At 31.3% G+C, this 27,629-nt stretch overlaps 2 protein-coding genes across 7 annotated transcripts in view; one reads left to right on the plus strand and one right to left on the minus strand.

Moving 5' to 3' along the window:
* The first annotated feature begins 688 nt into the window (after positions 1–688).
* Scp1 (Sarcoplasmic calcium-binding protein 1) lies at positions 689–10,723 on the plus strand. 2 transcript variants are annotated; one of them, XM_077438284.1, is made up of 4 exons: positions 689–854; positions 8,046–8,212; positions 10,156–10,389; positions 10,466–10,723. In XM_077438284.1, exons 1-4 carry the CDS (start codon positions 803–805, stop codon positions 10,589–10,591), a joined length of 579 nt encoding a protein of 192 aa, XP_077294410.1. In that variant the 5' UTR covers positions 689–802; the 3' UTR covers positions 10,592–10,723. The 2 variants fall into 2 exon arrangements, with proteins under 2 accessions (XP_077294410.1, XP_077294409.1); XM_077438283.1 differs by having other exon boundaries at positions 711–854; positions 8,046–8,227.
* A 48-nt stretch (positions 10,724–10,771) lies between these two features.
* Npc1a (Niemann-Pick type C-1a) overlaps positions 10,772–27,629 on the minus strand; it is a 38,580-nt gene continuing 21,722 nt past the window's right edge. Inside the window, exons 3-21 of one of the 5 annotated variants that reach the window (XM_077438267.1) lie at positions 22,253–22,481; positions 22,100–22,173; positions 21,795–22,010; positions 21,324–21,519; positions 20,007–20,114; positions 19,184–19,390; positions 18,815–19,093; positions 18,532–18,739; positions 18,281–18,452; positions 17,937–18,198; positions 17,649–17,850; positions 17,377–17,577; positions 16,841–17,015; positions 16,492–16,714; positions 16,286–16,417; positions 15,417–16,198; positions 15,253–15,340; positions 14,268–14,350; positions 10,773–12,827 (exon numbers count right to left, since the gene is read on the minus strand). In XM_077438267.1, the coding sequence (XP_077294393.1) occupies positions 12,822–12,827; positions 14,268–14,350; positions 15,253–15,340; positions 15,417–16,198; positions 16,286–16,417; positions 16,492–16,714; positions 16,841–17,015; positions 17,377–17,577; positions 17,649–17,850; positions 17,937–18,198; positions 18,281–18,452; positions 18,532–18,739; positions 18,815–19,093; positions 19,184–19,390; positions 20,007–20,114; positions 21,324–21,519; positions 21,795–22,010; positions 22,100–22,173; positions 22,253–22,481 (3,843 nt within the window). In that variant the 3' untranslated portion in view covers positions 10,773–12,821. Of the gene's footprint in view, positions 12,828–13,269; positions 14,351–15,252; positions 15,341–15,416; positions 16,199–16,285; positions 16,418–16,491; positions 16,715–16,840; positions 17,016–17,376; positions 17,578–17,648; positions 17,851–17,936; positions 18,199–18,280; positions 18,453–18,531; positions 18,740–18,814; positions 19,094–19,183; positions 19,391–20,006; positions 20,115–21,323; positions 21,520–21,794; positions 22,011–22,099; positions 22,174–22,252; positions 22,482–27,629 lie in introns of those variants that run through there. The other 4 variants (XM_077438266.1, XM_077438271.1, XM_077438269.1 and 1 more) reach the window with 4 other exon arrangements.

The raw sequence follows: 27,629 nt of genomic DNA on the forward strand, positions 1-27,629 counted from the left end.
CCAATTACAAATACAAATGCAGCATTTTTATTACAAGTCGTTGAATTGCGAGACACTGAAAAACTCGAAAATTAACGAGACATCTATGAATTGTACATAAATTTTATTGTACATCAATCAAACTTCAAATAGTGGTGACATAGTAGGTAGGAAGGATTATTAGCCAAACTTTTTTCCGGGAACCGTTTCAACAATGAAATCAGAGAAAATTGGCAAACTCTGATAGGAAACGATCAACCTGGAGTCACAAATCCAGGTCTGACCAACAGCATACTCTGAAAAATTCATTTTCATTAGGGGATTGAACCCGGCACCTTCTTGACGCTAAGCAGAAGCTTAACGACAGAGCTATGCTGCTGGCTAATAATTAATACAGCAATAAAATCTTGTAGTTAATCTTCTATCTTAATATATCTTTACTTAGTAGCTAGAATATGGACTATGAGACACTTTTTTCTAGATCCATCTAAAATGCCATAGACACACTTCAGAATTTGCAATCTTCGTGATGAGAACTAGTAACCAACGATATCATGTTTCTTAAAAGCGCTCACTCGCGAGATACCTTTGGAAGTACAACGAGGAAGCTTTTCATATACCTCGGAAAATTTATTAAAAAGAAAATTTTCCCCGGCACGTCACTGCGATCGGTAGAGTTTTCTCGTTATTCTTAATTTACCCCGAGTCCCGCAAATATAGAGCTCAGAGAGCGTTCACACGCAGCCGTGGGTGCACGGGTGACCACAATTTCTGGTCTGCTTCTGCCGATTTACAACTTCATACTTCCCCATCCCTTTACAAAATGGCTTACACGTGGGACAACAGGGTAGCTTTCGTCGTCAGGTTCCTGTACGGTACGCACGGCCAAATTATTTGTGCATGTAATAAAGCAAAGTTCAAAAACGTCGTCATTGACAGTTGTGACAGTTGACTTAACGCCTAGGCATGTAACAGGTTGTCGTGTCACTCCAACTTTGAAAATAAGCGGCAATTTCAATAGCGCTGTTGTGTGGAATTTACGTTTTATAAAATTATGTTGTATGAATGAGTGGGACGCTTTAAAGAAATGATTTAAAAGCTATTCGCCATCATTTCAGCTATTTCTGAAAAATGTAAACCAATTTAGATTTAATATAAAATAAATTTTCCTGAAACCAAAATAGCATTAAGAAAATATAAAAAAAGTTAAATACATATATATGTACACACACACGGTTGATACGGTTTCTTAAAAATATTCAATATAATACAATTAAATTAAAGAAGTACCCAAGTAATCTCGTATATTTATCATTACAATTTTTAACGGCGAAAACGTTACATGAAATTTTTAGATAATCTAAAATTATCGTTGTATCATAATCCCATATACTGCTGAATACAAATTATATTTGTGCAACTTTCATTTTTTGAATCTTCTATACTAGTGCTAACAAACTTTTATAACGCAATGTGGTTTTCGGAATATATTTCTTTATCATCGAATTACGAGTGGGTACATATGTATAATCAATATTTTGGTAGATTCTACATAGTTAGATGAGCTGAAAAGTAATAGACTTCTTTTATACCAATGCCAGAACATATAATAAATATTTATTTGGTCTTCCTTGTTTTCGTTCTGAAGTACTTTGTTAATTGTGTATCATACATATCTCGCTTAGAGCGAAAACACATAGAGATGAACGGAACGGCACGCGGTCTTGGACGCGGTCAAGAAAGGGCGTTCCCAGTTCATTGTTAATTTGTACGATCTTATTATTTCGACAAGTTTCTCCTACATTTATTCAAATATGGGATTTGCCATTATAAATCACTGTCAAGCTTATATCAATACAAGGACAAAATAAGGGGGTGTTTGGCGTGCCGCATTTTTTTCGCATGTTTAAAATATCTAAAAAAAAACTTGGGCCGCGGTCTTTTCTTTGTGATTTCGCCCTAACTCGGCCATAGTTCTAATTCACATATACATACATACATATGTATACGTCTCTTCAAGTGATATTAAAACAAAATAGTTTGGGCATATTTTATTTTATTTAACAATTAGCAAAGGTTAAACTATTTCAAAAGTCGTTTGTATAAATTTCTTATTGTGTCGACGCGTCTTCAAAGAATTTAATATTTGTCTGTTCTTCGACTTGTATTGTAATTTCGGTAGTAAAACTTGTTTTTTTTTTATATATTTTTATTGTTCAGCTTCAGTTGTTTTATAGTGGTCGTTAATATTATTTATACTATTGTCAAGATGTTTTGTATGTTTGTTTTTTTTGTTGATGATTTACGCGAACAGTGTGTCAACCCTTGACAAAAGGCGAACGTTTGCCAAAGATTCCGGCAAATGTCATTTATCTCTGGTCCTGAAAGCAGACTCTAGACTAGACTCATTGTCTGCATTAAATTTTCACATTTTCCGCGTCTCCCGTCTTCCTGAAATCATAATTGCGCAGATTATTTTAAAACAAATGAGTAGCAGTTACATATATATTACAATTAATTATGTGTTTAATACTTATTTTTGAAAAAAAAATCTTAATAGCGAAAAATACGACCGGATGCAGTAATACAAAACTTATATTTTAATCGTCAACGGGAAATGGTCGATTTTGTGAACGACGTTGATCCGGAAGTTTATAAAAAATATCAATTCTACATTATTTTGCAGATCTGACATTATTGTAAACTACATATTTATTTAAAATATATAAACCTACAACATATTTTTAAATAAAAGTATTCTGAACACTACATATTTACAGGAATCAAGTAGATGAAACATTTTTTTTAAAAAGAGTGGAAACACAAATAAAATTCGGCTTACCTTTATAAATAACACAAATACATAATGACTCTCACCTAGTCAAATAAAACAAATAATATATATTCACGGGAGAATGGTCTCAAATTAAACAACTTTAATTTCAACAACTAAATAAAGTGATATAACTATATATCTAGATAAATTTTCCGAATAATAGAAAATAATTCATAGAACAGACATTACATACCAATTTGATGAACACTGGTATACAGTGATTAAATTTTATCGCTCACTAATAAAATCGTCAATGCCACATGTTCAATAGAATGTTGTAAAAGACGTTAAGGCATTTCTAGATAAACACAGACCAGAACATTTCATTTGTCATAGCAAAATATTTTTGTTCTTTGTGCTGAAACATCCTTGATAATGAAACGATCTAAAAATAATCAATAGAATTGGCGACACGCTTTCGAGTTACTTATACGCTTGGCTAGGCCCTCTAATCGTACAGTTGATTTACGCGGTTTAGTTTCCTTGTTTATGATAAAAATAAATTATAAAAATTACTGTGAGTTACTGATAACATTCTACTTGCTTGTATAAAATATTTTTTGAGAATCTTTCAATTATTTTGTAGAATTGTTATACTTAAGATGTGTTCATTCGAACCGATCGAATTTCGAGCTGAGCAATTTTAAATTTGAAGCTGCCAGCTAATTAATTGTCCGATTCTCGGTCTATTGTTCACCGGGAGTGGCCGGGACACTCTCTGGGGCTCAATTTACGTTCCTGTAACATTTGCAAGACGCTAAAACAACATACCAACACGCCTTCCGCTTGGCAAACTTTTCAGCTCACTTGGCGATGCCCAATAATCATTCAACAACATCGAAAGTAGTGCTTTCATCGATCAATACAACCCCCACCCTTAAACCATGGCCACAGTTACAGAACTCACTACTCTAAATTCTACTGAAATCTTGCATCATTTTTATTTGAAAACATGTTCACTAGAAAAATAAAGAAAATAACACTTGCAAGTACAGACGTATGACAAAATACTCTTTCCACTAGCGTAAAACTAGATTTTCATCGATTTTATTCAATTTTAGAATAAAAAATGAAACTAATTTTTTTTCATATTCATGTAGTATATTTTAATATACATGTAATAATTTCAATAATATTTACAAAAAAAAAAACTATATTTAACTTAATATTTAGTGGTCTCTCCCCTATTTTTATAACAGCATTAATCCTCCGCGGCATACTCTCTATGCATGAATCTTGAATATTGTTACTTTATCTATGTACGTAATAACAATAGATGAAGTTTTGTGATCATGCGAAAATTCTAACTCGAGATTTTGACTAATTCGAACTCGGAATCGATTACTGATTACGTTTTCATGATCTAGAAAAAATGTGTGTGCCTGTGTACATATATTTTGGGGATTTTTTGAACACCGTTAGTCCTATCAAACTGAAACTTAGTATCGGTTACTGAAATTTTTATCGACATGACCTAAATTTTTTTCAAATTTTTAAGTTGACTGGAAATGGTACCTCCCCTTATAGGTGTCCTCTTTTTTTTTAAGTATTTGAATTCAAATATCTCCCAAACCGCTAACTAAATCGGACTTAATTTTTTTTACATATAATAGAAATAATAATTTTCATAACTTTATATTTTTTAAATATTTTTATCTGAACCGAAAGTAGTACTTTTACTCTAGAGAATCGAGGTTTTTTATGTTTTCCTCAGATACCTTTTGGTTTATTAAACTGAAATTTCATATCTACAAGTTTAAGCTTAATACCAAGCTATATATAAAATTTGGTAAGCATCCCTCAACCGGAAGTGGTTGTTTACTCTCGTTCGATTTTTCTTCCACTATTTTTTTCGACCCCTTAAACATGTGTGTTCTTCACGAAAAAATTCAAGTATATTTCTTGTATCAATGTGATGAAAATAAAAAAAAGTCACTAAATTTAATAAACCGGAAATGGGTTTTTTTTCCTTTTAGAAAGGTCAAAAATGTTGTCGCCTCGATTCTGTCCACACCCCTGAACGTATTAAGCTGAATTTTTTTATTTGAGAATTATTTTTCCAGGTATCTATTATTTTTTTATTTGAGAATTATTTTTCCAGGTATCTATTATTTTTTCTTTCAAATTATCCAACGTAGTATAAGGGCTGATATAAACAATATTTTTAATACGATAGCTATTCGAACTACCTCCTAGAGTTAAAATAAACATGTGTTTCCCATTTTTTGTCACAAATTACTTAACTTTCGCAAATTACACTGGTGAAAAGAGTATTTTGTCATACGTCTATATGTATGTATGTATCTTTAGATATTTTAAAGTTACACTTTTGTAAAATCATATAAGTTCAATCAAAATATTTATCTATTACGCTTTTCTCTGCACTTTATTAGTAAAACATCAAATAAATCGTTTATTTTTTACTATTAAGGTGCAAAATTTCAATGTTTCAACAATTGTATGTAGCTATAAAATATTCTATAATACATATCACGTATACATATTTATGCAATAAATTTTCACATGTAAATATGTATGTAGATTATTTAACATATATTTATCCATACACGAATATCCATATCGTTGCATCGAACTCGGTTATGAATCGTATCATCGATGATCATAATGCGGAGGAGGATTTGCTTATGAATCATTATAGTTTGATTTCAATCATGAGGGTGTGTATTTGTTATGCAGTTTCTTTCTGTGAACATTCATTTTTGACATGCTATTTACTCGATGCCAAGTAAACATTTTGACCTGTTGATTCATGCTTTCGCTGACGAGAAATTATTTTTACAAGTTTGTTGCAATTCAAATACGCTCGTCCGCTCTGGGTTTAAATGTTATTCTGAACGAAAAGAATAAAAATAATATTATTAACCATCAGACGAGACGGGATAATACAGCGTCCCTGGTTCCCCAGGCCAAGAATGCCTGGGAAACCGATTTGAAACAAACCAGCAAACCGAATCGATAGTGATAATGGACTCTCGAGAATTTATTATCATCTACCAACACCCACAGCTCAAAGCGTGAAACTAATATAAGTAATAAATTAAAAATATAATATTTTGACTTATTTTGCCTGCTGATACTAAGGTGATATACATAAATACAAAATTACGGTGCAGCATATGATTGCATGTATTGAAAATTTCATGCTTGTACTATGAAGAACACGCATTCTATTTCGAGGAGTTTGACTTCTCCGATGATTAAGTTAACCTGCTGAACTCCATTGAAAAACTTTCAATAAAAAGTAAAATAAATATACACGGAAGTAATAAATTTAATAACAAGTGTAAATTTTTATCACTTTGTATGTTGAATTGACCATTCGTACTGTTTTTACTAGTTTTTTTGAGTCCTGGTAAGTCGTGACATAAAACCCGTACACTTTTATTCATCTAATAGATGAATTTAAATATACAAAGCCTTCAGCGAAAATGATGTCTCCTACAAAAATATTTACAAATTAGTCAAATGTCGTCTTTGTTTAACAGGAACATATGCATCTGCCGAAGAATATTTTTAATCTATGAACAATATGTGGTCCAGTAATAAAACGCAATTTTGAATGTTAAAACTATAAAATGTTTGCTAATTGATAAGACTAATTAAGGGGCTCGGTAGTAAATAATAATAAACGCCAAATTTTTTTTAATTTAATTTTTAGTGTAACTTTTGACTGGTTGAGACTTTTACAATAAATATTCGTTAATTGTTCCAAATTCTCTCAAGATGGCAGTGAAATCTCAGATTTTTCCTACCATCATTTATAGCAGCAAACAACGTAAACAATTTTTTTAAAAGGTTTCTTTCTTACTAACTCAAAAATTGACATATGTCACTTACCATTATTTACTGCCGAGCCCTCAATTTTAACCAGTTCTGTGTAGAATTTTATAAGAGCATGAAAAATAATTAATTCTTTATGTTAGTTTTTAATAATGGAAGTGTAATATTTAGAAAGCACCTTATTGTGTGTACATGTGCATATGTTACAGCCCAAGTGTAAATTTAATTCGTTCTTGAACATACTATGTAGTTTATTCAAACACGAACCAATCTGGCCAGTTATAGTATACACAAAATAGCAAATTGGCAAACGAACTAATTTGTTCATGTACAAACTACATATTAGCGGAATCAGGAATTATAGCAACGATGTAATTCGGTTTCCATAGGATTTCCTATTTCTAATACTTGGCGTTTCAAAAATTTTGACAACTAAAACTTTAAGAGTCTATTTACATACATAGCTTTTAATAGTAGCACTTTAATAAAACCAATCGAAATGCATGAAAAAACTAGTATGTTCATGAACATACCCGAGTGAACACTTAGATGTTCGTTTACCAAGCATACATATAAAAAACGGTTGGTATATATATCAGTGGCGTGCGGTAAAACTCTCTCTCCGCCCTTCGTACATCCTCAATTTGCACGAGCAGGATACAAAAGGAACAGGCTTTTCCTCCCGTATTCTGTGCGCGCACATTAAACAAGGCTGTATGACAAAAAAGAGATAATTTCACCGCATGCCACTGATATATTTACATACATACATAGTACCGTTTACCATGCACCCATTTTTTTTTATCTTTCGACTTACGATCTTTCGATTTTCGATCTTTGCCTTCTGATATTTGCTTTATATTACATACTTCCTTTACGTTTCACTTACGATTACAATTCAGGAAAAAGTTTGCCTCTTATCCGATCGTTTTCATACTTTGCCATGTTGCTCATTTTGGTCATCAATATAAGTAAATGGATCCTCCACCATTACGATGGTGCAAAAATATCGTGTAAGGCGCGTTTGAAATTTGAATTTCTGAAAAGTGCCTGACGTTTATCCATTTCGTAGTTTTAAACATATGTAGATGGCGGTAGTAAAATACAATAATTGGTATTTTTATTCAAAATAATTCGATAACACTTTCGGTGCCGTGAGGTAGACCCGTACTATGGCTTCTGATTTTTTTTCTTTTACCAATCCATTTTTATTGACTTCGATAGATGGAATGGTTAGGTAGGTACCGTCACATGTAACTCTTGAAATAAGTGAGAAATGTTATATAAGTACAGGTAGTTTTCGGAAAATAACTACGAATTGTTCTCAAAAGACATACATTTAGTGCTAGAACATTTTCCACAACAATGTATGTATGTTTAACTCAGTGCAGTGTAGTTGCTTAAATGCCATGTAAACTATTCTTTCCAGATATTGACAACAATGGATACCTAGATGCTCATGACTTTGAATGCCTAGCCGTGAGAGCTTGTGTTCTGGAGGGCAAGGGTGACTGCAGTTCAGCAAGACTGGCCAAATACCAGCACATCATGTTAAGCCTTTGGGAAGAGATTGCCCAGTTGGCTGATTTCGATAAGGTTCCACCAGACTACGTCGGTTTCCCCATTTTCCTATTATTCGTTCGAGTGGCTTCGATTAGATCTACTCCTAACCACCCATTTGCTACTAACTTACAGTCCAGCGGAGCATAATCGATGTAGCTGTTTACATTTAGACCGTCACTTTAAGTCAAATTATTTAAAAAAATAAGAAAAAGTGTAGTATTTCATTGAATGTTCACTTCTTTTGATATAACTCATTTATCGATGATGCCCTGGATTTATTCTTCTGCTGTTTATTTTCATATCACAAACACATTACTCGTACAAACATTTCAATTTATATAACACGTACGCAACAGTGCAAAGTCAATGTGAAAATCTTAGCTACTTGTATCAGATGAAGCAAAATATATGACATCATTTATTTAAATCACACTGATGCGTATGCGTATTACATTCCATTGTAGACACTTGAAGTATGTTTGAGTATTAGGAATTGGATTAGAACTAGAAATTCGTTAGTTTGTACTTAGTATATATGTATTGTATGTAGCTAGTTCTGAAATGCTTTTTCTTGCTGCTGAATGCTTTGGCAAATTTTCTTTCCAGTTGAAAAAATAAAGCGATTCCAAAACATGTCTTTGATATGTGAGCACAATGTTTGTTCAACATGTAATAGTAAGCTTTCTATTCTAATTCTTATTTAAAATTTAAGTTGCGAACAATTTGTTTCGTTTCCTAGACAGGTCATATTTTATTTTCTATATTTTGGTGAAATCAAATACACCAAAATATAATATACGTCATGGAACATACCAGTGCATAAACGATCCATTTAAGAAATGTTACTCAAAGAAAAAAAATAGCACGAACTAAAATAAAAATCATCATATTAGATGCCAAAACGGTAAACCTTTCATCAGTGGTGGCACCTATACAATAAAATATGGACTTTATACTTTTACGAGCTGCCACTGATTGTGTTAATCTTTCCTACTGGTTGCCAACATCACTCGTCACCTAATAATCTGAACGTTGATCTCTCAGTTCATCATGTGAGACAAATGGAAATTAATTCGTGTAATTAATTGCAAAATCTCTTCGAAGACCCACGGATATCCTGAAGTTGATGATTTCAAATACATACATCTTATGAAATATTGGATTAAGATGATTTTTAATCGAATTTATTATCAACAATATATTAATGTAACATAAAATGTAGACGTTGTAAAATTAAAATGGGATCACTTTTTAAAATTTATCGTTTAGAAGTCGTGCCAATTTTTTTCCATAGTGATTCTACTTGATTAGATTAATAGTAGATAACCTCAGTGGTAAATATTGTATGGTGATTACATTTTGAAGATATGATTTGTGTTGTGAAAGCTTGTCAATTGACTTTCAATTGCAGTATGATTGAATTAATAGGCTTGTAGAGAATGGTGTTGATTTTTTTAATGTTAAAATTGCTAGTAAGCTATTAGTTTGAATTATTTCTTTGAATGTTCATCTATTCTGAAGGCTTGTAGTACTTGAAGTATTGTGCATTATCAAATAACATTGATTAAAAGCTTGTTCACTATAATATAATTTATTAAAATTACAAATATGATAATATATATGATACAACTGCACAAAATGGTATATTTCAGTTGAAGAGACACAATTGTATGTTTGGAAAATTCCCAACTCGAGTGTCAAATTTTTTTGGTAGACTGAACTCAGTAATAAATATACATACCTAAGAATATTGCAGTTCCGCGTTTTGAGTATAATAGTAGAACAACAAAGAAGATGGTTTCGAATTGAAAATAGAGATTGTGTAAAATGAGTGGGTGGAGTCGTCGTATTGTGTCGTTGAACGTGAACAGATTCTTGCAGCACACAGAACTCTTTCAAAAACCACATATAGCCAAACACAAATGCAGTGAAGTAAGTGAACACGAGAAATGGCTAATTTCCCGAGTTATTTTCAGGACGGGAAGATCACGATCGATGAGTTTAAGACGGCCGTTCAAAATAGTTGTGTAGGTAAAAAGTACGACGAATTCCCACAAGCCATGAAAGCCTTTATAGAATCAAATTTCAGAATGTTGGACATAAACCAGGATGGAATTTTAGGCATTGACGAGTTCAGATACGACTGCGTTCAAAGAATGGTCATAGAAGACATTGAAATTGTAAATGACGCTTTCAACAACTTGCTGAATGTAAGTATATCATCATTGCAATAATAATAATTATGTATATACTAAATCTTCTGTACTAATAAGTGTATTTCTTTAGGACGATGACCGAAGAAAAGGTGGACTAACATTAGGACGTTATCAAGAATTATTTGCTCGCTTTTTGGGAGATCCAAGTGAGAATACTCAAGCAGTTTACCTCTTCGGGCCCCTCGAATTGGCTTGAGAAAAACTACCGTTAAACAGATTCATCTCACTATTTCATATACAAAAAAATCATAAATTTATGTAAATTTAATTGTACAGATAATGTAAAAAGATACATATTTATTTAATAAATTTTATTTATTTCTTGTGCATTGGATGTTTGCTTTCTGTAGGTTAGGTTTTAAACAAAAACTAAATCACAAGATTAAAATAATTTTACTGGAATGTAAAAAAATACAGTTCTATTAAAAAAAATGACATAAATAGTAAATTTATGTTTCAACACTTTGACTGATTAGTTTTGTACCAAACATGTTTCATAATGTGGGTGTAATACAGACGATGGCCATTGTGTTCAATCATTTCATCTCAAATTACAAAAATAAATACATTGAGAATTTAAGAAAAACATTAAATACAATCAGTTTCCCTTTATTAGATAAATTATAGTGAATGCCAAAATAAAATCACGCTGAATATAAAAAAAATTATACACAAAGCTAATCTACAATTTATATATGATAACATTAATGAAAGAAAGTATTAAGAATAAATTCAATAGAAATGGAAAAAAATTACATAAATTTATCTATACTCATTTTTACTTAATATTAAGATCAATACACCAAAATAAATTTAATATCTACATGAAATAATATCACAAACTAAAACATCATCCAATATAAAATTGACATAATAATTGAAAACAAAAATAATAATTGTATCTCAGAAATATTACAGATATATATTTATACATTGATTCCTTTATTATATAAAATACAATTTTAGATTAAAATTTATAAAATACACAGTAATTAACGATTTAGTTTAGTAGCAGATTAATCACTGTTGACTGTAGAACAAACTGTTATCTTCGACGGTAAATTAGGGATGCAGCGTAATTTAAGTTAATTGTAATTTAACATTCAATATTTTTAATATTGGGATGTAATGAATTTTTAAATACAAAATAGAATCATATATATATTCTGGTAGTCAGAATAATTACATTAACACCATAGTAAAAATCTAACAATTTGCTCAACCGGCCAAAACTATCAAATAATCTTGTAACTATCTATAAAAGTTTTTTCATTTCAATAAAAAAATCAGTCGATATGCACATTTTATATATTATACATAGTAAATCTTTTCCTATACCTTTATTATAAAAAAAACACTCATTGCAATAATTAAGTTTTTATCTCACTAAATCCCTGCTTTGATTCCAAACAATTAGGTGCACCTCATTATTCTACACATCACACGCAATCACTATCTATAATTTATAGACGGATTACGACCATTCACTTTTTATAATTTCCTATAAACAGTATCACTTTCAAATTTTTATTTAAATACCCATCCCCTATAAGTCACTCAAATTAGTCAGATATTTCTTCAATGTAGACCTCACGTTGCTCATAATAAATCGAAACCGTATTTCACTACAATTTATCACAAAATAAACACCAGCATAGTTTTATAATGTCCTTAGCAAACCAAGATGTGATGTTGACAATACATTTAACCCACTTTGTATCACATAATTCGCAAAAAATACAGAGCAAACTCTACATATTTAATCCAAAAACTGAGATATTTAATCCAAAAATTTATATACATATAATATCTTCAATAGTGAGAATCAATAGATAACAGCAGAGTTTACTCTGCTCCAATTTGTTTTTATGCGACTATATTTACACATGTGTATGTATGTATAATATGTACAGTAAAATAATACTTTAGAATTAATAGTTGCTTGAAATTATGTTAGTATACATCATTTACAAATCCACATATGTATGTACAATCTGTATACATATGTTGCAGTAATAATGACAACAAGACTATTGATAATACATAACATATTTTCTCACGTTGGCGATATTCAATCATAAAATAAAAATTACAGTGCAAGTGTAACGTATTTCTAAAAAGCAATTGATTTTGAATAACTATGATGAAAAAATAAATATTGAAAAAAGCAACTATGCAAAGTACACTATGGAAATAAAATAATAATACATGAAATATAATACAATGCAGTGATTTTTTTTCTTTCATACAACTAAGAATACTTCAATGGAGTATTTCATTATTATGAGCAGCGTGATGATGCAGTTGTGGTTCGTGCTGGTTTATACTGCTGTAGGTGACGTGAGTGCGCCCGTGGGTCCCCCCCAGCAGCCTAGTGCTGTCAGACAGGTGGCGGCTTCGGCAGACGAGCCGGCCTCTTCTTCGGGTTATGCCTAAACGGGTAAACATCACATCAAAACACAAATAAGACACTAGAAAACTGCACAGGAATTTTTAGGAGCCAATCTTCCGACATGCTAGAAGAATTGTTTGCGTGTTAACTTATTCCGACACATTATTTTTATCTCTTTAGCTCATTGACTAACAAACCAGTAATGTAAAGCTCAAGCGATTTATTTAAGCAAATGTCAAATTTATAACTTATTTCTCACTTTGTGTTAATATTATTAAGATATATAGAGAATAATTAATATTTTTTATATCTACATTAAATGATAAAGCATGGCAGACTATACAGTGTTGAATTGCAAGGAATGTTTTTTGATGTATGTACATTCGTAGGTTATGGGGAATCATTACCCTTTAGTGTGAAAGTTCAAGTCAACTTCAAAGTAAAACTTCATGCATAGTTTTAGGATTATAAAAAATAAAAATGCAATGTTCTCTTTAAATTTATTGTTAAAAAATAAATAAAATAAAACAAAACTAAGATTAGGACAGCACATACTTTCATAAGATTATTGAAGTGTTAATTGCAAACCATGCAAAGTTGTGAGAGAAATTTTTTGTGACAAAATGATGTTTATTCAATCAAAATTGAATAAATAAAGTAGTGTGTGTACATTACAGCGAATAAATAAAACAATTAAACTGACACCAATTGTTGACTTTCAATAAACTTAAAATACAAAAAAAGTACGAATTGTTTACAATGTGCAAAAAATGTCCATTCTATTTAATGAAATTATTCATATATTATTTGAAAAATCATAGCGTATCAGTTCATTTTTGATATATATATATATGTATAATAACTGGATATTCTTAAAAGAAAACAAAAAGCAAAAGTAATAAAAAATTAAATCATGACAAATATTAATGCTCAATTGAAAATACATTTCTTTTGTCATGTAATGTTGTCATGGAGTGCATTTTCAATATAATACAAGACAAATAAAACCGAAATAAACATTTGACATTGTAAACAAAACGTGCCGAGAGTGAACTTTTTCCTGTTGATTTATCACATAACTAAAATACTGTATTTTATGTAATTATATTCATTGCTTGCACACAAAGCAATACAAAAAATAGTGCTGTAATAGTTGCATTTTTCGTCACTCAAAAAGATTAAAAGGAAAGAAAGGTAAAGATGTATGTATGTATGTAAATAATTTGGTATTATCCTACAGAGAAATCAACTATAAACATTCATCCAGCACAATTCTTCAATTGTAATCTTTCCGTTTGACGATCGCTATAGAATAATGAGTAAGAGATTCCGCAAATACCAATTCTCATCAACAGGAAAATGAAATTCAATTTGAAATAGTGGTTAATTTGGCCTATTGAAAAAGTTAATTATCTACTAATGTGAGCAATTTGTTATGTCGCCGATTATAATATGTGTCTTCTTGTTCCTCAATGCTTACTCTTGTTAATGATGTTTCTTGGACACCCTTCAGTGACATGGCACGCTTGTGGTTGGCCAACTTCTCCCTGTTCATCGGTGAACCTGTGAATTTAATATCACCCAAATGTCCAGTAGCAGAATACATAACACTTATATAACATGTTTTAACACTATGTATAAATTTATTCATGCAAAAACCATAAAAATGCGGTTAGATAAATACCATAGCAATTCATGAAAGACAACTTAAAAAATAATATAAAAAAAATTCATTCAACTTAATATTTTTAAAAACAAATTTATAAATTGCAATCATATTGAACAATAAAGGCTATCGTGAATAGCAAATACATATGTATGTGCTTTCATACTATGCATGTAGATTTTAATTACTTTAAGATTTACCATGAATATTAAACTTTGAGAAGATATATTTTAAAATTCAATATGTGGATAAAAAAAATTCGATCAAAACTATGCAGTGAATATTGAAAACGGGTTAGTAAATAAATGTGATGAACAAAAAATTGTGATAAAAATAAGCCAAAGAGATAAAGCATTTATGATCAAAAAATAATTTCAAAAAATCCTTTGCTTACAAAAAAGTGATTTTTAGTCAATTTTAATAATGTATACACATGAATGCATGTATATACTCAAATTTTTACCAAAAAAATTATAATTTATTTTATATAGTACACAAACAATTTGTAGTGTCGAAAACTTGATGAAAAATAAATAAACTTAATTAAATTAACATGTCTTATGTCAAGAGTATTCAAATCCATATTTTCTACAATATGTATAAATTAATTAATTAATTCTCAATTAAACTTCTATGAGAAAATTTTAATTGTTAAAATGATAGATTTAATAGAAAAGGTAACGGATCAAAACTAAAATTACGTAATAGATGACTATTGAAAAAAAAATTTAGAAACCAAAAGTTTTAATATAATCCGAGTTACAATATCAAAAGCGCGATAAAATATCAAATGACTCACCTATATAACTAAGAAGCACTGGTAGGAATATTAATCCATGCGCCGCTCCAAATAATACTATACCGAGATACATTCTAAAGTAGAACACCTATAAATGGAAAAAAATCATAAATCAGTCTCAATATTTCAACATCGTCTTTACCAATGATCAATTCAAATTTTACCTGGAAAATTTGACTTTTTGCAAATCCTAAAACGATAATTCCTCCAAACTTTGTCAGCGTGATGCCAGAAAACACGGAGCTTCCCATTTTCGTAAGAGCATCTGTTGCTCGAAGAAGTCTTGTGCCTTCCACGCTCACAGAGAAACTGTGAACTAAATGCGAACAGAACTCTACAGCTATACCGACTGCCATGACGAGATTGACCAACGACACGGCATTTAAAGTGATATTCCACCAATACATCAACCCTCCAATATTGACAACGATCATAGTTATAGTGATGACCACAACTAGAGATGAGAAAGTATCGAAACCCATCAGTAAAAATGTTACTACAAATATAGCTAGCACAGATATTCCCATTGATTTCAAAGTATCTGGCCACATTGTTAAATACTGTTCGTAAAACACGTAAAATACAGAATAGGGGAATACTGTAACGGTTTCGTTTTTGCCTTGTTTTCTCAAATTAGTATTTATCATTTCGGTCAAATTAGCTGAAATTTTTCTAGCTGCTCGGAGTGCTTCATAGTAGTCTTGACTTGTTTTTAATACTGTATGGAAAGCGTTGAAATAGGATGCTCCTATAGTTGCAAGCTTTGGATTTTTACGATCTTTATAGTCATAGTTGACGCCTTGGCCGTACGCTGCATGTCCAGCTTTAGCACAAGATGAATCTGGATTGTCTTGAAGGAAGAACGGAGTATACATCTGGAAACCTGTTGCGTTCGGTCGATTTTCCTTTCCAGTGAGAACAATTTCACATTTAGAACAATTCCGATCTAAAAACACACACATACAAATCATTGATTATTATTATAATACAAATAAATAATTAATACGTGGTTAAAATTTAAAATATAACATACCAGAGTGAGGACAAAAGCTGCTATTGTTAGGGAAATATCTGCAACATTCATCAATCGAAGACCAATCCATAAAATCATCAATCCAAGAACTAGACGGTCGGCCGATGTATGTTTCAGCTCCGGATTGAGAAGCTAAAAATAATTTACACACAATTAATATTAAATCTTGTACATAAGTTTAAAAAATATAACTTTACAACACTAACCAAGATATAGTTGAGTCGATACACTATCAGAATTACAATATTGACCACCGCATAATAAATTTTGCGATTCAGTTTGACTATAATCTAATCCTTCGCCGACTACAAAATATACAGGAGGTCCGATATTTAAATACGATTTCAGATCTTTGAAGTATTTCAATACATGACTATCGTGGGGCATTGACAACTCTTGATCTAAACCAATTTCAATATGTGGTGCCACCTGGAAATTATGTTTAAATAAACTTCAAAATTTTCAAAATAAATAAGCAATATAAAAAATTATTCATACAAATAATACAGATTAGGAATTTTAAAAATTAAATTATTAGAGTGATATAAAACGTACAGCGATACTGGAACACAGCCAACCGAAGAACACTACCATAACACCGGCACGTACAGTTTTTGTCATCAAGAAAGGTGCATATATACTTTTGAAGAATTTAAAAAGCATTCCATCGGATACATCATCGACTGCTGTTTCTCTTTTATCACCCCTCATACAACAGAAAATATCATATCTGAAAAAGAAAAAAATAATTATACTATTCCCATTATATTCTAAGTTTCATAATTGGCTTCATAACTTCATAATTTATATTTTATAATAATATAATAATTATTTATAATAATTATTTTATAATGTTATATTTTATTTGATATTTTTACTTTATCTGTTATTATTAAATGCTATTTTTTATGTTTATGTATGGATGTATTTATGTTTATGTTTAATTGTTTTTTTTTTTTTTTTTTTTTTTTTTTATATTTTTTGACCATTGTGGCGCTTTAGGAATTCCTGTTATGCCACAATGGTCTGTTTAGAATAAATAAATAAATAAATAAATAATTCATATTAAATATAATAACCAATATTATTACCTATTTGAATTTTGACGAAGCGTATCTAGAGCCAACAAACTGACGAAGCTGGTTATTTGCAATAAGAAATCGATCAACAACGCCATACCAGCATACAAAGCAAATGCGCGTACCGCAGGCATATCACTCAAACCTCCCAAGAAGAAACAGCACGATTCTGACACTGACGTGAGTAGCATAGATGGACCAACTTGTCCCAATCTGTAAATTAAACACATTTAAAAAATGACCACAAATCGACACCTATAATTTAAAAATCATAATCGACTTACGTGCGACCAATATGTTCGGCTACGGTTTCGTTTGCTCTTCTTGCTTCACGTTGATGAGTCTGTACTAGAATGAAAATATTATCCACACCTACGGCCAAAACTAAGAAAGGAATAACTTCAATAATAATCAACGTAGCCGGCAGACCAATGAATCCGAACAATCCAACGGAACATGCTACAGAGGCCAACACTATGAATACACCTATAATGAAGATAAATACAGATATTATAAATATATTAACAGTCTCAATTATCCATTCTAAAATATAATGTCATTATTTTATTTACCTCCGAGGCCAAGAGTTATTTTACTGTCGATTAAAAGTCTGCTACAGGAATTCAATTGACCCAAACTAATGGCAATGTATGCAAACATAATTATGTAAGAAACCAGAATGGTCATTACGTCTGATTGGGATTCTCTGTAAAGTTCATCTTCTATTGATCTTTCTGAAGTGAATGCAATATCCATATAGGGAGGCATTTCAGTCTTCGTCCAATTTTTCAACAGATCAATAAATTTCTTTTCCCATTCCATTGCTGGAGCAGTCTGAAAAATTAATAATAGGAATGTATCTTTTAAAATGAAACATTAAACATATCAACGAAATAAGAAATTCACTCTTTCATACTTTGGTTTTATTGTGATAGTTATTAACAATGAATGTTAAAATTATAGCAGTTGCTTTCTCATAATTTGCTTCTTTACTGAGGACTTCCCCAGGTTGTAAAAACCCTCCGAGAGCAACAGCTGGATCTACAGGACCACCGTATGGCGCGAGACAGTTGGGATTATATGGATTTCTGCAAAAGAAAAATTAAAGTTGAATTTTAATGAAATATCGCAGGAAGTTTATATTTCATCAGTTTGTAAAATACTTACTGAGAGCATGCTTTAAAATGATCGAGGTAGTTGATTTCAAAACCGAGGGGATCTTCTTCAGATTCATCAAATATTTCCATATCATCTTGATAATAGCCCCAAACTGATTGAATAACGCAACTTTCCGTTTGTGGTGGTCCAGAGAATGGAGAAGTCAGTGGAGCAAAACAAACGTGTTCTAAGCCAGTCCCATCCGATTGACCGATAGCTAAGAATTTATATAATATAAAATAGCAATAAAAAAAAATTGAATATTTATTTAACAAATGTCTAAAATATGTACCTTTAATTTTTTCTTGGAGATCAAAAACTGTTTTCATGAAGGTTTTATTAAATACAGGTCCAAAAGTAATAGGGCCACTAGAAGTATTATGCACGATATCCGGTAAACCAACTGCCTTGATAATAGCCATTTCAGTTCGGTAGAAGGGTTCAAAGTGTGAATCGAAATACTGTCTTTCCAATCTTGCTCTTGAATTCGGTGAAGCCCAAAGTTCCACAGGATCTGTCGTTACTTTCATATATTTGATACCATGTCCCAAGGCAGTAACGACGCACAAACCTAAAATAATAAATTACACGAAATACTCGATTTAAATTATGCCACTAATACATGAAAGTTGAAAAAAAAGATTATTTATGAATTACAAACCGAAAAATAAAACTAGCCAAGGTCTTTCAGCACAAAATGTACCCCACCATTTGAAAAATTCTTCTAATTTAGACTCTGTATTTGCTCCGAGTCGCTCTAATAAGGTAGAAGGTGGTAAAGGACTATCTTCACTTTCAACTCGATCCGGTTGATCAATACCACCGGTCGGAGCACAAGACAATTCTTGTTCCGTATCAGAAGCAATACCTTTAATACAAAAGAATATATATTAGATAAATAACTAAACGACAAAGAAAAACGTGTATGCATCAAATGAATTTAGGATTAAAATTATTGAAAGATTTTTACATACTGTACACTAATATAATGCTAATTCAGTGGTAATATAACAGATGAATATGTACTATATAACAAAATACATAGTCCATGCATCTTAAAAATATTTACATATTTTAAAATATTAAATGAGCAACAGTTGTCATTACTAAAATAAAAACGATAATAAATAAATAAAAAAACTAAAAACACACTGAAAATTAAAAAGATAAAAAAAAATCTACCTTAAAATAATAAAAAAGTAAATGAATACTAACTACATACGAAAGAAGAATAACCAACACCGTTATTATGATTAAAACAATAACCAACTTTCAACTACCGTTAAAATAATTCAAGCACAACTCTACCATTAAGCTGTTGATATGATTATAATGTATTATAATTAATTTTAAAAAATCGTACTAATTTAAATACATTTGTAATTAAAATAATAAAGAAAAAACTGAATTGAAGTCAAATACAAAGATTACAAAATTTATAATAACACTGAAATAGATTTCTTTTTTTCAAAGATACAACATACTAGATCTGTGTGACTGAAGAGGCGATGTTTCGGGCCCTTGACGAGTGCCAACTGCTAAGCGACGTCCCATTGTGTCCACTCCATTTCCCCGTGCCCTTATCCACCCATCTACAAAACACACCCCAAACCAATTCTACTTTACCACATTTATAAAAAAAAAATTAAATAATAAAACACCCGAAGCCAATGGATTTCAAATTTGTAGTAAATAATTTTGTGCCATATTTTGTAGAATAATTATGTACATAAACATATATACATACATATATATATGTAGGTATGCTTCATATTCTCGACAAGTAGCAGTAGATAATACGAAACCAAAAATAATAAAATAAAAATATAAAATTAAATTAAAAATTAGTTAACATGAACCATTAAAAAGTATGTATGTTTGCACTTATATGTTTATATATAAGAAGTAATGCATAGCATTAATGATGAATATAAGATGCCAACATGCACCAAACAACATGCAATAGCCATTTAAATATATTATGTAGATAGATAAATAGTTGTTAAATTGTTAAAAAGGAATTATAACTAAACGCTAAAACGAGCTTTCAATCAATCAATATAGTTCACACGTTTCAGTATTTTTTTTTGCGATAGTAAAATATACATATGTATTCATTTTAATCTAAATCTCAAGTTAACATGCGGAATATCCATTGAAAATGTTACACAATTTTAATTATAATAAAAATATAAGCACTGTTAATATGTAGATTTCTCCAATAAATAATTTTGAAACAAAAATTTGTACCAATTGGCTGACCGGGTGGATTTGTATTTATTTTTATTTTAGAAAATTAGTATAGTACAACACAAAAACGGATATAAACATATACAATACGAATTCATTTGAACAAATACTATTTAAAATATTTCTAAATACAAAATGTATGAAAAATATATGAAATATTTAGAACGTAGTACTTTTAATGTTTTTTTTTTGGTGATGTACATACATTATATGTAGATTCAGTTAATTAATAACTTCCTATAATGCGGTTTTTTTTAAATAGAACCTTGAGCAATAATAATTGGCCGGTAGTGTTATTTTTTATCACTAAGCACTGTGAGATTTATATTACAACAAAAGAAGTCAAATAGTAAACACTGTCAGACCGAAAGTGCATAAGAAGTGAAACGATTATGTTTGTATAAAGTTTAAATTCAAAACCGTAAAATGAAAATGCTTAGATCATATGTCAATATTAAAAACAAAAAATGTTAATTACACACGTGTGTTTTATATATTCTAAATGTTGTGCAGTGAAAATATTATATAAAGAGAAAAAAATATCCACATACCGACTGTATTATTCGCCGACGGTGTGCAGCAAAATACTCCACCGAGGAAGAGAAGAGATCCGAGAATAAATACTAACAACATTATTAACGCGTATCCATCGAGACCGGCGACCACGAAGGGTGCCGGCGCTGGTGGTTTCGGCGGAGGCACAGGACACGATGCCTCACAATCCAAACAAGAACACGCTGTGCCATTCTGAAAACGACGACAAATCAATTGAGAAAACTGTAAAACACACAACGTTACTGCACCACAATCGAAATAATCCATTACAACATAAAGAATATAATACAATACCACATATACACACATATAAAATCGTGCGGCAATTAGTACTTTCCAAATGCACGAGATTTTTGTTCATTACAATCACTAAACATTAACCAATCCCCTCCCCCCCCCCCATGATGATAGCATAAAGTATCATCATATGTAAATGTTCACAATACGTAATATATACGTGTACTTACGTTGACACTGACGCTACAGGGGAACACGGGCAACTTAACCGGTGTATAATTTCCGACAGGTCCATCGACGCCCTTATACGTAATTTGGAATGGAACATATAAATTTTCTTTGGCATCACCCAAATATTCGAACCATCTATCTGCCGTGCATCGAGAAGCTCCCCAGGAGCCGCACATAATATCCATAGCAAATTGTCCAGTTGATGGCATCTGAACCTGTTATTTTACACATTAAATTACAATAAAGATAACTATACGAACCATTAAAAAAATAAATTAAACTATAATGATACTTATATGTATACCTGTTTGCACGAATCAAACACGCCAACCATGTATTTTTTAGTTAAATATACGTTCATCGATGTAATGGCGTCACCTGAAAAGAATTAAAAAATAATTTTTCACGTACAAGCAGTGGAAAAATTATTTACTAAAATAAAAACAACTGCTCTTACCATTTGGAGACGGTTCTGTTTTGACGACTTCTATGAAATCTGATTGATGCGGTGAACACGTCATAGCGCACAAATGATGAGCGAAGTTGTCCATGCATGTCGGACAACGTTTCAGGAAATTTGCAGCTATCTTGATATTGGATGAAAATTCTTTGGTTTGATTGAGACTACAGCACGTTCGTACATCGTTACCTTGTACTAGCTCCGGACAAAATTCTCTCAAAATTTCCTGTAAATAAAAATTTTATATTCATTATTTATTTAAAAATTTATTTTTATCATGTAGTCGTACGGAATTACCCCTAAGGCGACACCTAAAGCTAACTTTGTACACATGGACTATATATAAATTTGAAATTAAATTTAAATAATAGTAGGTGACCGATTTTCAACAATGAAATCAGATAAATCGACAAAGTCAGGATATACATGTGTGTATATGTCAGTGCTACTCAAACTATGGTCCACGGCCCAGTACTGGTCCGTGCACAAAGAAGTAAATAAAAAATTAAAACAATAGCTTATTATAACGTATATATTAATTAATTTGGAAGATAAACTAATTGATCTGACTACAAATGAAGAATTAAAAAAGTGTTTCGAAACCACAACTTCACTTGGGTCCTTTTAGATCAAATTGAAAGCATAATTCTTCCCAGATATTTAAGAATATGTACTGAAACTCTTTTACCTTTACGAGACTGATTTCTAAATCATTAGTTTAATAAAGACAAAATATCGTAATAGTGTAAATATTCATGATCCATTACGTGTGGCATTAATTGTCTTCGATAAAACCACGACTGGATAAGTTATCTGATGACAAAAAAGCTCATGTCTCATTAGTTTTTTTTTTCATTTTCATTTTTCATCTTTGTCTAAGTACATATATGATATATAGATAGATATTGTACTTATTTGAATTCAACAAAATAAATTTTACTACTTATATTAAATATTATTTTTATTTTTTATATGAAAAAATTTTCACTCATATTCATATATAACTTTTTTATTTAAAAATATGATGCTGGTCCGTGAGAATTACTGAAAAACATATGCTGGTCCGCCAACTGAAAAAGTTTGAGTAGCACTGGTATATGTGAAAGTCCTAGAGTCACATATATCAGGGATCAAACTTGTGACCCATCAGTTGTTAGCATTATACGCTAGCCACTGAGCTCGGTTACTGGTTTATAATATAGTTAATTGGGTTGATTAAGATCAGTTAATTGTGTGTACATATTCCGCAAACTCATTGAATGGCTGCGAGATATTTTAAATGACAGCAGAAAAAAAACGGAAAAGTCATTAATGAAAATATAACGCATATAAGACATAATTACAAATTCGAGAATTATTTGGTAACATAATTAATGTCAGCAATTATTATCTGATTATTAAGTCTAAGCAAATATGTACGAATGTGCATAATACAAAATTGTCCATCAAATTAGTTTAGTATTTAATACGATTTTCCATGACTTACATAATGTAAAAGCACTTTTTATGCACAGTAAAATTTGCTTCTGTATATCATGTACTTTACATAATATACAGAGGCAAATCATAAATCATCGCCTTTAAATGTAATCATTTTTGAAAATATGAATAGAGCTTTAAATCGTTGAAATCATCCCTACTAATTTAAACATCAAGTCTTCTCCGCTGACCACCTCATAAGAGCAACTCCAAATATCACAAGATTGACCAATAGTTGATAGATTGTGTACACAGAGGAGGAGGTTTCTCAGATATACATTCATACAGAGCCGGCTCAAAAACAAGGCACGTGCATAGGGGCGCCCTCATTTTATTTTCTTTTTTGATTATAAAATTGGAAAAAAAATTGCTTTTTAATCTAAAATAAAACATTTTAGATTACACTTAATTTTTATTCAACTTAAGTAACAATACTGGCTATAAAATATTATAATTTGCGAGGAACGTAGGAAGTTCACTGTCAAATATCAAACGACACTTTGACGCAAGGTGTCGTTCTACGTCATGCGACTGTCGGCAGTGCGATATGTCCCATACAATTTCATACAAACAATATTTGGTCGCGTACTGTTGTGAAGTGAAGGATCGTTCGGTTGTCGTATAGTGCGGTCAGACCTTAAATATAACATTCGCAATACTATTTTCATTTTTTAGCGTCGTTGACCTACTATAATGCACAAAGTGAAAGGAGCAGATGAATCAGAAAGTGAATACGAATAACATCAAAATAAATTTACTGACTACCGTCAACACTAATTAATACACAAACAAATCAGTCATGTGGATGACTGATTGAGCCGAACGAGCGACAGCATTTTCGACACAAAAGAACAAACTACATCATAGTACTATCAAATAAATGGAGCAGACTACAATTATATATAGTAATAGCAACGAAAAACATAAAATTGAAATAATAATAACGATGAAAAAATAGATGCAATAGAACGATAGCTCGATATCCTTGCGGTTTGAGTGACTCACAAAACACACGACCGACTCATACGACTCGCGTGACGTTCATATCACGTGACACGTACTGATGTTTGCTAGGGTAGGTTGCACAATCGTCGATATACATATCTGGGGATTCGCGTTGCAAACTCTTCGTGTGTCAATCAATCGATCGTCTGGAGCTGCGACGCCAAAATAGGGAGGGGCAATCTCGAAATAGAATACTCATATTTTGTTTTCGCCCCGACTTTCCGAGGAAATCGAGTCACTTTCGAGAAAAAAATACACCGTTTGTCTTATTGTATTGCCGAAATAATCTATAAAATGTACGGTTTAAATGTTGCATGCTTGATTAGAAACGTTTTTGTGGGTGACGTACTTATTGCATGACACTGACAATGATTTGGTGGGACATGTGAAGCTGTCGCGATAGACTGACACCTGTGAAAAGTCTACTATAGAATATTTTATATGTACTTTTTATTTTATTTTCAACCCACGAAAAACCTTCAAGTGTCGGGGAGATTGAATATGTGCTCTAGTTACATACAAACTGAAAGGAATGTGAAATAATTTAGTAGATACGAACATATTAGGGAGTCCAATTCACCACAATTTCCCTTTACCTGTAGTCCGATCATTTTTTTTTACCAATTACCGGTTTATGCTGACGTCACCCGTTTAAAGTCAGGTGCTTAATATCAGGAGCACATGTCTGACGCTCCACACCCCCCATTTCCCAGCTACCACGCGTTTCCTCGAGACAATCGGTCTCGTTGTTTTTTGAAATCTCCATACTTGTCCACGCGGCTGCCACATACATACATACCCACAATTATATCCACATACATCGCGTTCGTTTTTATATTTATTATTACAGCTAATTGAAACCTTTCTTCTACTGGTAACATACATTTAGTCGTAGATGGAACTACTGCAATATCATCATTAAAATCTGAAACTGATAGATTTACTACATCTTCCCTGTAAATCCGTTTAATAACTTCTATATTGTAGTTATTTCCATTATTGTATATTTCTTTCTCCTGTGTGAAGCACTAAAATAAATAAAGAAGAGGTATTTGATACGCAGCAAATATGTATTGTTAACTGGTAAAATTAATATTATACAGAGTTATTTTTCGAGCCATTTATCGGTTAACCGATTTATCGGTAATGGACTCCCTATTACAGAACTATCTATGTTTATTCAGAACTAGTATTAGAACTATTTGAATATAGACAAAATCGGAAAATTCTAATAGTCATTCTAGATTTTAAAAATCCTACCATAAAATATAAGAATATTTGAAACCGTAGATAAAATCAAATACATTGAAACGACTGACTGATTTAGATTTTTTTTAGTAATTTAGAATTTATATGAAGATCGATATCGAAGCGATTCTGATACACTCATCGCGCAGATAGAAATCGAGTGGAATTAGCGTCAATTATAAACACATTTTCTTCGATTTCGAACGCAACAAACAATGGATGATTTAAAATTCCACACCGAGCTAACTGTGATGGTTTCGCAATGTATACATTTCATCGTTATCGATTAAAAGGAAAACGTAATCGAAATGAACGTAGGTAAATGCGCATTCTCAACAGGAAAATGAAACGAGGAAAAAAATTAAAAAGAAACAGATTTCGACACGTGAAAACCGTAAACATTTGCCTAACAAACAAAGCGAACTAACGAAGCATATTGGCGTAGCTAAAAAGCCGAAAAACGTTAATGGGAAATGTAAATTGACTCGCGGAAAACTAAAGTCATTACAGAGGGGAAGGTAATAATCCTTGAGCTACTTTCGCGAAATTGAAACGCCGACAACAATAACTTAAATAACACCCCCCGTTATGAAGGACCGAAAGGGAGTGAGGTCGACGTGAGCATAATTCATACGCGAGTCTGATACTGAAAATTTTCAAGGATTTCAAGGAAAAAATCAAAACTCATTGCGCTTCCGAACACGCACGTATACAGTTTCGATCAACTTTTGGGTAAACATCCACCACCAAACAGCTAAATTTAGAGATTTTCATATGGAATTTAAGCAGCGGCTATAAGATAGCGTGCAGTAAACAAGCAAACCTACATACATCCGTTCGTAAATAAATAAGCGAGTTTGGCAGAAGTTTCGACCAGAATTGATGCTCGAAGGTCTCGTTCACGAACTGGACGCCAATTTGCGCAGATAATCGACAAAACTTGACGTAGGTCGTTCATTACGAAATGTTTATAAAAAATATCTTACTCGATTTTCAAATATTATCACCGAAGAAATAAATGTGCAGGTAAGGCGTTTTCGTTTCAAGTGCAAGAGCACTTAATTCGAACTCAGTACAATGAATATCATATTTTTTTATTGTCAATTATTATTAATCTGGATTCAATAAAAAAAACTAAACTATTTTTTTATGTACTTTGGCAAGATTTAGATTGGCTGTCTCCTAGGTTAGAATCTGCCTATTTTATTTATAAGACACTTGTTGAGATGGTTTCAAAAGACACTTTCACAACATGACTGTCAAATTTTTTGACACGATGCGAGTTTAAAACTCAAAAATGATAAATATTAAACAGTTTGACTTTCGAACAACTTTATTCTACACGTATCGAGATGAATCAGCTGATTAAATGCATAGCTTTTAATTTCTTGTGTGTACTTTAAAATTGATAAGTCGACTATCAACGATATAGACTCACTACACAAATGACTTATCTTATTATTTTTATTATATGACAGACAAAAGGTTGACGAACTGCCTCTAGATGTAATTGAATAACATTCGCAACTGAGAATTCTTTACGCATTCCCGAACACGTGCTATTGTTGCAATTGCATGCTTTCGCAATTTAACAACAAGTTATTTTTAATGATATTAATACTATTAAATTTAAACCTATCGA

This window comes from Arctopsyche grandis, chromosome 9 (assembly GCF_051622035.1).
Source record: "Arctopsyche grandis isolate Sample6627 chromosome 9, ASM5162203v2, whole genome shotgun sequence".
NCBI classification, from domain to species: domain Eukaryota; kingdom Metazoa; phylum Arthropoda; class Insecta; order Trichoptera; family Hydropsychidae; genus Arctopsyche; species Arctopsyche grandis.

Coding starts and splice junctions, on each gene's coding strand:
- Scp1 (XM_077438283.1), top strand. CDS start 803: ATGGCTTACACGTGGGACAACAGGGTAGCTTTCGTCGTCAGGTTCCTG. Junction 8,228..10,155: donor ATAAGGTTCCACCAGACTAC/GTCGGTTTCCCC, acceptor AGTTATTTTCAG/GACGGGAAGATCACGATCGA. Junction 10,390..10,465: donor CTTTCAACAACTTGCTGAAT/GTAAGTATATCA, acceptor GTATTTCTTTAG/GACGATGACCGAAGAAAAGG.